The 15,783-nt window shown below is 34.4% G+C and overlaps 1 protein-coding gene across 5 annotated transcripts in view; it reads right to left on the bottom strand.

Annotated features, from left to right (window-relative positions):
* BRAF (B-Raf proto-oncogene, serine/threonine kinase) overlaps positions 1-15,783 on the bottom strand; it is a 181,606-nt gene that overhangs the window by 87,333 nt on the left and 78,490 nt on the right. For all 5 annotated transcript variants that reach the window (XM_079150111.1, XM_079150110.1, XM_079150108.1 and 2 more), the window contains exon 3: positions 4,758-5,021. In XM_079150111.1, the coding sequence (XP_079006237.1) occupies positions 4,758-5,021 (264 nt within the window). The remainder of the gene's footprint in view (positions 1-4,757; positions 5,022-15,783) is intronic.

Genomic DNA, 15,783 nt, shown 5'->3' with positions numbered 1-15,783 from the left:
TTGATTGCTGGCTATTAATAAAAGTTCATGCTATAGAAAAAGATTGTTAAAAGGGTACAGGACTGTTGTTTCTGGGGTGTTTGTTTAGATGTTTTTCTCTCTCTCACTTCTCAGGGATGAATTTTTTCCCAAAGTTTTGAAGTTTCTTGTGACTCAACTGTGATGTGATAATGAATATCCCCCTAGATTAAATTTGAAGGATTTTAAAAATGTAATTATTACACATAAATGATAAATAAGTAATCTGGATAATTTTACTTTGAACTGTTTGGTTAAACATTTAGTCTATATTGTCTTAGTAAAATTTATATACTATTAATACTCTTTGATTTCAGGGAAAATTCTAATTTTGTAAGTTGGTCACCTGATGATTGTGGTTTTAAGTTCTTTTTTATGCATTTATTATTAATTTGCCTGAATAATGAGACCAAACCAGTATCCACATATTTTCATCAGTAGAAAAATCTGTGTAGAAACATCTGTGCCCTTTTTACAATGATGATGACTTATCTTATAAAATCAGCATAAATATTAGCTAGCAATATCAATCCTAAACAATTACAATTAAACTCTCCTATGTAAGACTGTTTATTGTGAAGCCTTTATCTCCCAAAATATTACCATGTTTTCATTTCTTGGTGGAGCAGCACATTAAAAAGTATGATTCTTAATTCTTTATTCTGTTAAGAGTATTCATGCTAGTTGTTGTTTTTTATTTTTTGTTTATGTGTCCTGGATCATCATAGTGAGGTTGTTTGTTCATCCCATTATACAGTTTTATATAGAAAGGTTAAAACTATGTAAATGGTCTTTGTGAAAATTATCAGTTATTTTGAAGGGGTAGAATGACATCTTTGTTGATAGGAAAACATCTGTAAATAAAGTTGAGTTTTCAAATCAAAAAAAAAAAAAAAGAAAAGAAAAGAAAAGAAAAGAAATATAGGTCACCAACCTAGAACCTGCATTGGCATCTGAAGTGGGACATTTTTTTGGGGGTGGGGTAGGGGAGGGACTACAGGGGATTGAACCCAGGGGCGCTTTACCACTGAGCTACATCCCAGCCTTTACTAATTAAAAAAAAAAATTTTTTTTAGATGTTGATAGACCTTTATTTTATTCATTTATTTATATGTGCTGCTGAGAATCAAACTCAGTGCCTCACACATGCTAGGCAAACACTCTACCACTGAGTAACAGCCCCAGCCCTGCAGCCTTTATTTTTGAGACAAGGTCTCACTAACTTACAGGAGCTAGCCTTGAGCTTGCAATCCTCCTGCCTCTGCCTCCGCCTCCTGTATTGTGCCATTACACCTGACTGAAGTGAGGCATTCTTGTGGGACTAGAGCCTTTAACCTGTGAGGTCTCTGCTAACTCTAGGTAGAAAGTTTCAGAATTGAGGGAATTTTAAAGGATCCCACTTGGGACTGGGAAGGTCAGGGAAATGGGGAGGGGTGGAAAGAAATTCAATAAAGCACCTAAACAGAGAATGGGGCAATTACTTCTGGTTTTTCGTTATCATAGTAGGGTAATTGGAAGATAAAACAATCTACAATATATTTAAAAAATCACTAGAAGAGTACAAAATCCCAATACACAAAAATGATTAATGCTTGAAGAGATGGAAATGCTTGTTACCCTGATTTGGCTATTTACACATTGAATATGTACAGAATTGCCACATAATGCATCCCACAGAAATGTACAATTATGTTTCAATAAAAAATAAAAAAAAAATTGTAAGGCACCCAGTTGATGTCTACAGAGAATCTGGGAACTGCTTAGTGGGAGGAAAACACCGAACACATTTGGTCACAGAAGTGTATTATGCTCAGACTAGAGTAGGAAAAAGCAGTATTTTTTCCCTATTATACACAGACACACTATCGAAGGGTACATGGGTGAGGAAAAGTCTGGAAATTTGGTACACTCCAGATGGAAACAGAGTATTCTTTAATTCCTGAGTGGATTAGCCTTTCCTTTTTTCCCTCATTGGATTTCTCTGAGGTTCTCAGGCATCTGATATTCAGTTCTACTCATCTTTCTCCTATCATACGCAGAAGTCTCCCGGCAGAAATTTCATTTTGTTTAGAAAGCAATTTCAGAGTTTTATTAACAGTAATTGCTACAAACCATTTGCTGTCTATATACAGAAAAGGAACTGCTAGGGCCCCCTTCCTGAACTTCCTTGTTCTATGGCTGTGTGTAGTGCAGGGCTATGCTAAGAACTCAGCACAGGGTTCAAAATATCTGACCAGTACCTTTAAAAAATTATTCTTTTCAAAATTCAGAACTTCAATGTTTTCAGCGGGGTCTAGTTCACTTTGGTTTTCTATAGGGCTCATAACTAACACACACTTTCAACATATTCATATTTAAATTATCTGCCTGATTCCAAAGACATGATTTTGTCCTACTGCCAAGAGACCTCGAATTAATTACTATTTCAATGACTGCCCAAGAGGCAAATCCTCTTCTTGGTAATTGCTGACTAAGCTTTATGATTCATCAGGATTGGGCTTAGAAGAATGGCTTCTTCATAGATCCAGTTACTAGTATTTAGTTTGTTTTTCTATTTTAGTTTATTCATTTATCCAGTCATATATTTTCTATCTTTCAGGAATTCCTAAAACTGTCTTGTTCCCTGACAGCATTTTATCCTGTTTTGTTAAAATTATGATTTTTTAAAAAACATATCCTTACTGTTGTTTAAATGGAATTTTTGGACAGAAAAAAAAAATAGGCAAATGCTAAGTTTGCAATCTTGTACTACAAACCTAAATATTTTAAAAAAAACAAAACAAAACATTTTGGTACTTAATTCCATTTACTTCTAGTTGGTTCTACGGCCCTCTGTTCCTGAGTTAAGGACAAAGAGATAGAGGTATGTATTTTGACTGAGGAGTTGTTGACTACCATGCACAATTTTACTTAAAATATGAGTATCCTGATTAAGACATTAGATGCAAAGACCTCAGCACAAAACTTGAACATGGTAAGTGCTCAAACAGTAAATTTTGATATTAATTAAGAATTGAGGGAAGAAAGGGAAAAGAATATCAGAAGTTAAGGGTAAAGGGAGAATAACAAAATGATGTACTTGAAAGATTTTAATACCACAGACCCATTTACTGACTATTCATAAACTTTCTTAAAGTTCATGATGTGTAGTTTCCCTGAGGATGGAATATGAAAAGTTAAGGTCCAAGTATAATGGATAAGAACCAGTAACTTATTAATTTTAAGGCTAGCTAGGATTATGAAGGTAAGACTAGTCAAGTACCTAGCAGTTCTTATTTATTATCATTTTACATTTTTGAAGAGTTTCGATCCTATTTATTGCTTTTTAAAGGGGAAAATCATAAGCTTTAGTGGTAGTATTTTTAAGGATTCTCTAAGACTCCCTTATAAAATATGAGGCTACCTTACCTTAATCATTTAGATTAGTCTGAGAAATCTGAAAGGCTATCTTTAAAAACTCACACACTAAGTTTAGCAGAGCTTGGATGACGAATACTACAGTGAGGAAAAGTGAAAAGTCTAGAACTTAAGAACATATTTCCCACTTTCTGCTCATGAGTACAGACAATAAAGAATTAATTTAAGATCTATTTGGGATGGGATGGCTTGTCATAAATTGTGTTAACAGATTGCTTCAAAGATAATAGAATTTCTATTGATAGATAATTCACATAAAATTTCACCTTATATTCCCCTTTTTAAGGGGGCATCTGTGGAAAGATACTGCTAAGAAATTCTCTATCTATGTAAACAATTTCAATTTCTTTTTAAATAAGAGGGTAGGAGAACTAATTTTCTTTTTTAAGTTGAGTAGTAATTCTGCACAGTGAATAATCTAAAGTCATTTAATTACAACCTACTCTTCTCTGTTCATGGAAGGACGGACAGAAAAAGTATGCATGAATGACCCCCTGATAATAACTCCTTTGGAAAGCCATATTTCCTCGGTAAGCTCAAAATCTATAGGCTGGTTGCTGGCAACTCTTAGTTTTTTTAGTTTTATCTCAAATTTATGAATTCCTAAAATCTGAGGCATAGTGCCTTATATATATATTTTAAAGTAAGAAAGGAATTTCTGAATAACACAGAAAAACAGCAATCATATTTTTAATTTCTGTTGTCTGAGAAAAAGAAAAAACTACTTTGGCTTCAGCTGATTGGGAATTTTTTAAATTAATGGTAAAAGCCAACCAAATGCATTACAAGTGTAGTGATGTTTGTACATGCGTTATTATTAGGGTTACTGACGATATCTGATGCACTTGAGGATTACAGGTCATTTATCATAATTCTGTAGATTTCTTTTCTTTAAATGTTATTTATAGGGTATGCAGTTCCAGTGATGACACTAATAAGAAACAATAAAGAGTTATACATACAAGGTGAAAAATATCAAGGACGCTAAAAAATTCAACATTTGATAATAAGACAGAATAGAGATTTCTCAAGGGGGAACAATCTTACCTGACAGACAACAAACAAGCTCAAGTCTTGAATTCTGATTTTTAACTTGTACTTAGACTTAAGTGTTGTTCAAGTTTGGCAGACAGTTTTAAATGTCAAATCTGACACTATCATTTGTCCCTGTTAAGGTGTATAGACTTTGGCATCAAATAATTATGTGCTTCCATTCTTGTTTGAAACAAATGTTCCCATTTGCATAACCTCTGAATATGAAGTGATAAAATATTAATTTTCAACAACCAGTCTGTCTGAAAAAGACAAAGAAAATGACTCACCACTGTCCTCTGTTTGTTGGGCAGGAAGACTCTAACGATAGGTTTTTGTGGTGACTTGGGGTTGCTCCGTGACACATCTGTGGGATTTTGAAAAACTGAAAGAGATGAAGGTAGCACTGAAAGGCTAGAAGAGGAAGAAGATGTAACGGTGTCCATTGATGCAGAGCTAGAAACAGAAAAATCAGTTCCATTCCCCAGGGATTCCAATAACTGTTGTTCTCTTTGTTGGAGGGCATCTAGCTTGCTGGTGTATTCTTCATAGGCCTATAAAATAAAGTAGACTCACATTGAATCTGGACTTTGCCTGGCATAAACAAAAGAAAATATGAAGTTTCAGTCTTTAATTAAAACCTTATAATCTAGCTAACAGGGTTTTAAGTCAGAAGTTACAAAATAAGTGCTGAAAATACTGTAAATGAATACTTTTACTTTTAAATGGATAAACTCCTGTAAGATACTACTACATTACACTGAGAAACCTGACCTATATATGTGATATCTAGATGGTTCATGAATATTAATTTAAAAAGTATGTATTTTCCTATTTTGGAGCCAAATAATGACTTACCTTCCAGAATACATGTCTACTATAATATAAAATGTCACTACATCAAGAACAGCTACTTCTGTTTCCACTAAGTTTTATTTTCCAGAAAGCTGTAGGTATATAAAATCTCACTCTCTCAGTCTCTCTCTCTCATATACACACTCATAACACACACACACACACACACACACACACACACACACACACTCACACACTCTCTCACTTCAGTAACAGAAAAAAGAAGTTGAAAACAAGAAGGGTTAAAAGGGATTCGTCAAAATACAAGATTGAGGTATATAGCCAGATCTCACTGTTAGTCTCAAAATGTCTTCAGGAGGCCTTAGCTGTGTGACAGTCACCTTCTTCCTTAAATACTTTACTTTTTTTTCTATTTATGTATGTATTTATTTATTTATTTGCCATATTGGGGACTGAACTCAGGAATGCTATATCCACATTCCTTTTCATTTTTTATTTTGAGTCAGGGTTGGTAAGCCTTGAACCTGTGATCCTCCTGAGTAGCCTGGATTAAAAATACCATGGATTTCTTCTTTCCCCACCAAATACTGCTTAGAAAATAAGAACTGTATTTGAAAATGTGACTTATACCCCATCAAGAAATTCTGGGACCACTATGCAATGCTATATCCTCAGCGTTTTTCATTTGACTAAGGCTATCAGAACAACTGACTACATAAGGTATCAAATTCTAAAGGATGAGATGACATTGAAAGTAAAGAGATGGAATAAATCAGATGCTATTATGTCCGCAGTTATTATTTAAGGTAGTGGTAATTTCACTTTTAAGTATCATACATGAGAAACAGTACACTCTAGATATCAGGTGAAAATTAGCAAGGAGGGGGGTTTAGAAAGGTTATCACTTGGATGGAGGATATATACAGGGAGGAGAGACCTATGTACAGAAGAAACTCTTTAACATAGTAGGGAGATATTAAAGTTTAAGACACGGAGGAAAAACTACAAACTGGTAAAGCAGAATGCCATATAGTATGTGGAACAGAACAAGGGATCAATGTGTTTGGAGAATTTAAGCAAACAGGAAAACAATAAGACTAGAAAAATGGTAAGAGACAAGGGTGTGTAGAGTGTATATGGCATCCTCTATGGTCTGATATTTATTGTATAAGTAAAGGAAAATTGCCAAAGGAAAAGGAGAATAAAAAAGAAATTTCATTTCAGTAAAGGTTATAGCAGCACCCTGATATGCTCTATCTTACCACATAACTTTGAAGGAAGAAAAAAAAAAATGGGGGGAAAAGGGGGAGTAAAATGAACTACTAAGGTAAGAGAACTAAACTACATCAAAATACCCTAAACTACATCAAAATACCCTCTCCTCCTTTACAACTTGCTAATTGCCCTATTCTGATCCTAAATTATTTCAGAGAATATCAGGGCAGTATACACATATCAATTCAAATTTGAGCTATAACTCTGTTTAGCTTTTGGTTCCAACCAAAAGGCATCTTTTTCAAAGTGATTCATTTACTCAATAAATATATATTTAGTGCACATGTGTCTGGCATTGTTTAGGGTTTAGACTACAAAAATAAATAAGACAGACAAAACTTTTACCCTTTGAAGATTATATACATGCAAGCTAGGAGGCAACAGCTTCCTCTAGTATACATAACTATTCTTACTAATGTCATCTGGGCAGGTACATTTACTACACAAGACTGGGCTTAGGAAAGGTAATGAAGTTGTGGAAACAATTTTCCTAATGGTATTTCCTTATCAAAATGTTAGCTTTAATTTTTGAAAATATACGGATTCCTCCACTATGGCTTACAAACTCTCATTTCACACTTATCAGCAGTCCTTCTTTTATGTATGACACATCTATGTACTCTGCCTCTCTTCATCCTTGCAGCTGTTGTTCACCAAGGCACCTGGGTCCTTTCACCGCCTGACTTATAGTTACCTAAATCTCATCTCTGAAGGTATTTATTTCTATTTACCTTCAAGACCCAGAGACATTCAAACCATAGTATTTACAAAAGAAATCCACCTTTCACGACCCTACATGCACATACTTATATATCTTCTTCAATTTACAACTCACTACCACATTTTCAGGTCAACATTAATACCTCAAGCCATTTCTCAGATTTGGGTCACTGCTGTCTTCCTCCCCCTTTCTCTATGGCTCATCATTTCAATAATACCATTGTAGCATCTTAGTTCTCTAGCTAGTTCTTTCATCAAAAGTTATCAAATATCAATTTGAGGTAAATCCCACTATTCAACTATTCCATTTTTCTCTCAAGTTACCACATATTTGCTGGAGAAAAGGACAAAACTAGGATAGTTTTGTTCTAGCACAGTTTCCATCATCAATTCATGGAACTTAAGACTCATCAGGTCCTTCACACTATTTGCCTGACATTTTTTACTTGTTTTTAACAACACCACGATTTTTAAAATCATATTTATTCTTTTTTTGTTGGGGGGGCATGAAAGGGATTAAACTCAGGGGTTCTCGACCACTGAGCCACATCCCCAGTTCTATTTTGTATTTTATTTAGAGACAGGGTCTCACTGAGTTGCTTAGTGCCTTCATTTTTGCTGAGGCTGGTTTTGAACTCGAATCCTCCTGCCTAAGCTTCCTGAACCACTGGGATTACAAGTGTGGGTCATGAACCCATCATATTTATCCCAACCTTCTTTATTTTTCTATGAATCCCAATCTCATCCTCCAACCTTTAATTCATTCTGGAAACATTACCTTCCACTTAAATCTTAAAGATTAAAGTCATCAAATGAAAGCTTCCTCTACTTTTTGTCTAAACAATTTGAGTCCTTCCCCATCCTTCTACTCTTAATTTAGCGCTAGCACTATTCAAGGGCCTCAACTATGGTGGCCTTGGTCCATCATTATTACCATTTCCTCTTGATATCTTCTATGTTTCCCCTTTCTCCTGTTTCCTAACTACAAATGTGGGCAAGTCATATACTTCAACAACTACCACCAACAAAATTCCTTTGGTTCTTTAAAATGTTGCTGATACCAGACACTTTTTCTGAATGCAACTTTTCAAAATCCCTACTTCTCATCAAAACCCTAATTAGGACAAAAGCCAGAGAAAAGAAAAAAGGAAAAAAAGAGATAAAAGCCACAAGAGCTATTCTTTAATCTCCTTTAGAGTATTAATCATACCCTTCTTTATATGGCTAATTTTTCTTATCTCTGAAATAACTGGGGGGGTTAAATGATGGTTATAATGAAAACATAATAGAAAATAACAGAGGCTGGTGAGAATGTGGCAAAACTGGGACCCTCATATACTGTTGGCAGGAATGTAAACCAGTGCAAGGGCATGGGGAAACTGGTAGTTCCTTGAAACATGAGAGTTAATAGGACCCAGCAATTCTAAACCTAGGCACACAACCAAGAGAAATGAAAAACCTATGTCTACATATGAACCTATGTCTGTATATGAAAGCTCACAGAATTATTAACAATAACCAAAAAGTATAAACATCCCACGTTTTCATCAATTGGTGAATGGATACAGAAAATGTTTTATTCATATAATGGAACATCAGTTAGCCGTAAAATGAAATGAAGTACTAATATCTGCTACAAGATGGATAAACACTGAAAACATTATGTTAAGTAAAAACTTCCAGTTACAAACAGCCACACAGTGTATATGATTCCATTTATTAAAATGTTAATGGAGACAAATCCATAAAAACAGATAGATCAGTGGTTTCTAAGGGCAGAAGGGAATGAACACTAATGAATTAAGGATTCTTTTCTAAGGGTGATAAAGGAGTTTTAGAGTTAGTGATGATGTTGTACAACTTATTGTAAGAATATTAAAAAGTACTGAATCACAGATTCAGTACTGAAGAAAAAAAGAAACTCTTGGGAAGAAATCTTTAGGGCAAACACATCTTTTCTGTCTTTAGATGATGGCTGAAAACGGAGAACCACAATTGAGAAGACAAATTTGAAATTCCTTAGAGTACTGGAGCTTATTTCATTACATTTATCATGAAGGAAATCAACAAAATGCTAATTATTATCTGTCAGCAGGAGAAAGTCTAGAACAACTTAAAAGCTAGTTTTTAAATAAATTAGTATATGGAAAAAAAAGAAAATCAAGAGGATTTCTGATGGTGACATAATTTCTCTATTTTGCTACAAGGAAAAGACAGGGATAGGTAGATAATGACTTATCTCCTTACAGAAACATCATGTAATGAAATAACTACAGTACAATTTCTACTTGCCAGTGTACAAACTAATGTGAAGAAAAACTGTTGATACTGGAAAAATTGACTCTACTCTCATTTTAGGAAATGTTAGTAAGTATGGTCAATAGGTCTAGGGCTAAAAGAGACCTAATTTTTGTCAATAAGATATAAAGGGAAGACTTACAGGGAATTTTGGGGAAAGTGTTTCCTCTCGGCAAGAACTCAATTACAAGAGAATCTGTTTTCTGCTTTCTCTTTGAGAATTTTCTGAGGAAGAAAGCCTCAGAGCTGCTGTAGCCTTGACCAAAAAAAAAAAAAAAAAAAAAGCCAAAATGACTGCAGAAGCCTTGACCAAAAAAAAAAAAAAAGCCAAAATGACTGCAGAGATACAATCCAGTGTTTGACAACCTTGAGTATACAATCAATCTTAGAATAATTTACCTCCATTCTTCTTGTTAAGGGAAAATAAAACCTCTATTTGTTTTGTCATCCTGTTTTTAGCAATTTCTATTTCTTGTATTTAAAGTACTAATAATTTGTACAGATCTGGATATATTCTGATTTTCTGATCTTTCCTCTAACATTTTTATCTGTTTTTATTGTTTTCTGAAACATTTCTTTCAATATTTCTTAATCTGTATACATACACACGTCTGTGAATACATATATGTGTATATATATATAGAATTTTTTTCTGTATAGTAATTTTAGTTTCCAAGAGTTCTGTTACTTTTGCATCTTTAGAACTATGACACAAAATGGATTACTCTTATCTTCTCTTAGTTCTGATGTTAATTATAGTTACTTTCAGATTTTCTTCGGTTTTCTGCACTATTTCTGAGTTCCTATCACCATATTTGCAGTTGTCTTCCCAGCTAAAAGTTTTTTTTCTTAACTATATGGTTATTCTTTGCTGGGATTACAGTAGGCCTCCAGAGACACCTGTAATCCCAGCAGCTCTGGAGGCTGAGGCAGAAGGATCCAAGTTCAAAGCTAGCCTCAGCCAAAGCAAGGTGCTAAGCAACTCAGTGAGACCCTGTTTCTAAGTAAAATGCAAAATAAGGCTGAGAATGTGGCTTAGTGGTCGAGTGTCACTGAGTTCAATTCCTGGTACAAAGAAAAAAAAAAAAAACCCCTCTTAAAATGTCAATCATAAGCAAAGCAATCTACAGGTTCAATGCAGTCTCTACCAAAATCCTGATGACCTACTTACAGAATTTAAAAAACAAAACAAAACAAAACCTTTTCTAAAATTCATATGACACTTCAAGGGACCCACAATAGCCAAAACAATCTTGAAAAAGAACAATGTTAGAGAACTCACACTTCTGATTACAAAACTTACTACAAAGTTAGAGATCAAACAATCACAGACATATAGACCAATAGAGCAGAAAGCCCAGAAATAGACTTTCCCAAATATGACAAGAGGGTCAAGGCTATTCAATTGGGAAAGAATAGTCTTCTTGATAAATTGTGTAGGGAAATTGGCTATCCATGTGTGAAAAAATAAAAATGGACCCTTACCTTATACTGTATACAAAAATTAATTCAAAATGGATCAAAGATCAAAACATAAGAGCTAAAACCATAAAACTCCTATAGGAAAAAATAAATGACACTGGATTTGGTATTAAATTTTAAATATCATTGTGCCTCTAAAACAACAGGCTACCAAAGGAGAACTAGTTAAGTTGGCCTTTATCAAAAGGAAAAAAAAAAAACAAAACACAAAAAAACTTCTGTGAATCAAAGGATACTTCAACAGAGTGAAAAAGGAAACCACAGGATGGGAGGAATATCTATGCATCATTTATCTGATAAAGACTGATATCCAGAACACGAAAAAAAATGTTTTAATGCTATAACCAATATCCAAACAACCCAATGAGAAATGAGCAAAATGCTTAAATAGACATTTTTTCAAGGAAGATATATGAATGGCCAATAAAAACATGAAAGGATCCTCAACATCACTAGCCATCAGGAAAATGCAAATCAAAACCACAAAAAGATACTACTCCTCACCCACGAGGATGGCTACTATCGAAAACAAAAACAAGAAAATAATGTGTTGGTGAAGATCTGGAGAAATCAGAACCCTTGTGTACTGCTATCAAGAATGGAAGGCAGAAAAGAATTCACAACTAGAAAGCCCACACTACAAAACAAACTCAATAAGATATTTCATGAACAAGAAATGAAAAATAAAAATGAAAAACAGCAAAGGGAGAACTACACTAAAAGAACAATCAATGGAGAAACTAATTCAAATTAAAAATCAGAAATAAATCAAAATGACAGAAAATAAAAATAACATTGAATGTAAATGGCCTAAATTCATCAATCAAAAGGTTGGCAGACTGGATTAAAAAACAAGATCCAACAATATGCTGTCTCCAAGAGACTCACCTCATAGGCAAAGACACCCATAAACTAAAGGTGAAAGGATGGGAAAAAACATCTCTAACATGGATCACGAAAACAAGCAGGGTTTCCTATCCTCATTTCAAGTCAAAGTTAATAAGAAGGGACAAAGAAGGACATTTCATTTCATATTGCTTAAGGGAATTATACAACAACAAAACACACCAATCATAAATATTTATGCCCCAAACGATGGAGCATCTACATACATCAAACCCTTCTCAATTTCAAGAAGCAAACAGACCATAACACAATAATACTAGGTGGCTTTAACTCACCTCTCTCCTACTGGATAGATCCCACAAACAAAAACTAAATAAAGAAAGTGTAGAATTACAAAATACAATTAATAATTTAGACCTAACAGACATACATAGAATATTTCATCATCAAGGACCAAATACACTTTCTTCTTGACAACACACAGATCCTTCTCCTAAATAGATCATATCTTAGGCCACAAAACAACTCTTAGCAAATACAAAAAAAGAGAGAGATAATACCTTGCATTCTCTCAGATCATAATAGAATGAAATTAGAAATCAATGATAAAATAAAAATAGAAACTGCTGTAACACCTGGATACTAAATAATATGCTACTGAATGACCAATGGATAGCGGAAGAAATCAGTGATGAAATTGACAATAGCAATACAACACATCAAAATCTCTGGGACACTATGACATCGACAAAACAAAAAGCTGGTTCTTTGAACAAAAATTAATAAAATCAACAAACCCTTAGCCAAGCTAACAAAGAGAAACAGAAAACTCAAATTAATAAAATTCACAATGTAAAAGGAAATATCATAACGGAACTTATTTTGAAAATGTACACTCTGTTAGAAAATCTTGAAGACATGAACAAACTCTTAGACACATACAACCTACCCAAAATGAAGGAGGACAAAGAAAATTTAAACATCAATTTTAAGCAGTGAAACTGAAGACACCATCAAAAGTCTACCAAGAAAGAAAAGTCCAGGACCAGACAGATTCTCAACTGAGTTTTACCAGACATTCAAAGAACTAACACCAACTCTACTCAAATTATTCCATGAAACAGAAAAGGAGGGAACCCTTCCAAACTCATTCTGTGAGGCTACTATTACCCTGATACCAAAACCAGGCAATGACACATCAAGGAAAGAAAATTTCAGATCAATATCCCTAATGAACATAGATACAAAAATTCTCAATACTGGCAAATCACATACAAAACATATTAAAAAGATGGTGCACCATGATCAAGTGGGGTTCATCCCAGGGATGCAAGGTTGGTTCAACATACAGAATTGATGAATTAATTCATCACACTGAAAGACTTCAGGAATCACATGATTATCTCAAAAGATGCAGAAAAAGCATTTAACATAATACAGCTATCCATTCGTGTTCAAAACACTAGGAAAAACACAGGAACATTCCTCAAAATTATAAAAGCTATACATGCTACACCTAAGGCCAACATCATTCTAAATGGAGAAAAATTGAAAGCATTACCTCTAAAAACAGGAACTAGACGGGGATGCCCTCTTTCACCACTTCTATTCAACATAGTCCTTGAAATTCTAGTCAGAGCAATTAGACAAAAGAAAGAAATTAAAGGGATACAAATAGGAAAAGAAGAACTCAAACTATCCCTATTGGCTGACAACATGATTCTATATTTAGAAGGTCCCAAAAAGTCCACCAGAAAGCTTCCTGAACTCATGAAAAAAGTCAGCAAAGTAGCAGGATATAAAATTAACACCCATAAATCAACTGAATTCGTATACATCAGTCATGAATCAACTGAAAGAAATTAGGAAAACTATCCCATTCACAATAGCCTCAAAGAAAATAAAATATTTGGGAATCAATCTAACAAAAGAGGCGAAAGACCTCCACAAAGAAAACTAAAGAACACTAAAGAAAGAAACTGAAAAAGACCTGAGAAGATGGAAAGATCTCCCACATTTCTGAATTAATATTGTCAAAACGGCCATACTTCTACAAGCATTATACAGATTCAGTGCAATTCCTAATAAGGTTCTGATGATGTTCTTCACAGGAATAGAAAAAGCAGTCATGAAAATCATTTGGAAAAATAAGAGGCCCAGAATAGCCAAAGCAATCCTCAGCAAGGAAAGTGAAGCAGGAGGCATCACAATACCAGACCTTCAATTATACTACAGAACTATAGTAACAAAAACGGCATGGTATTGACACCAAAACAGACATGAAGAACAATGGTACAGAACAGAAGACACAGAGACAAACCCACATAAATATAGTTATCTCATACTAGACAAAGGCGCCATAAACATACGTTGGAGAAAAGATAGCGTCTTTGACAAATGGTGCTAGGAAAACTGGAAATCCACATGTAACAAAATGAAATTAGAACTCTATCTCTCAACCCTGCACAAAACTCAATTCAAAGTGGATCAAGTAGACATGAGACCACAGACCCCAAGCCTACCAGAAGAAAAAGGAGGCCCAAAACTATATCATGTCAGCTTGGGAACCGAATTCCTTAACAAGACTCCTAAGGCACAAGAAATAAAATCAAGGATCAATAAACGGGATTGTATCAAACTAGAATGCTTCCTCACAGCAAAGGAAACAATCAAGAACATGAAGAGAGAGCCTAAACAATGGGAGAAGATCTCTGCCAACTGCACCTCAGATAGAGCATCAATCTCCAGGATATACAAAGAACTCAAAAAACTTAACACCAAAAAACCCCAAATAATCCAATCAATAAATGGGTAAAGGAACTGAACAGGCACTTCACAGAAGAAATATGATTGGTCAACAAATACATGAAAAAAATGTTCAACATCACTAGCAATTAGACAAAAGGAAATTAAAACTATACTGAGATTTCATCTCACTCTAGTCAGAATGGCAATTATCAAGAGTACAAGTAACAATAAATGTTGGAGAGGATGTGGGAGAAAAGGTACACTCATACTGGTGGGACTGCAAATTGGTGCAACCACTCTGGAAAGCAGTACGGAGATTCCTCAGAAAACTTGGAATGAAATCACCATTTGACCCAGTTATCCTACTCCTTGGCAAAAAAAGTCCCAAAGGACTTAAAATCAGCATACTATAGTTTTGTGGCCACTTCACTTTTTGTAGCAGCTCAATTCACAATAGCTAAGCTGTGGAACCAACCTAGGTGCCTTTCAACAAATGAATGGATAAAGAAAATGTGGTACATATAAACGGTGGAATATTACTCAGCCATAAAGAATGAAAATCTTTTGCCAGTAAATGTATGGAACTGGAGACTATCATGCTAAGTGAAATAAGCCAATCCCTCAAACCAAAGGTTGAATGTTTTCTCTGATATTCAAATGATGACTCACTATAGGCCAGAGGGGATGGAGGAGTAAAGGTTCACTGAATTGGAGCAGAGGCGGAGGGATAGGAAAGACAGTAGAATAAAAAAGAGTTGTAATTTTCCTATGTTCATATATGAATACACGATCAGTGTAACTCCATATCATGTACAACCACAAGAATGGGAATTTATACTTCATGTATGCATGATACATCAATACATTCCACTGTCATGTATAACTAAAAAGAACAAATAAAAACTTATAGGGCTGGGACTGTAGCTCAGTGGTAGAGTACTTGCCTAGCACAAGCAAGGAACTGGGTTCAATCCTCAGCACCACATAAAAATAAATAAAATTTTAAAAAAACTTATAAAAAATGTAAGGCATTGCAAGTGCACTGTTAAAAGTCTTGGCAATTTCCTTAAATAGAATTACCATACAATCCTGCAATTCTATTTTTTTGATATATTTCCATAAAAACTGAAA

This window comes from Sciurus vulgaris (genome assembly GCF_902686455.1).
Source record: "Sciurus vulgaris genome assembly, chromosome: 8".
Taxonomy (NCBI): Eukaryota; Metazoa; Chordata; class Mammalia; order Rodentia; family Sciuridae; genus Sciurus; species Sciurus vulgaris.
The sequence above is the reverse complement of the archived record's forward strand: the minus strand, read 5'-3'. Positions and strand labels throughout refer to the sequence as shown.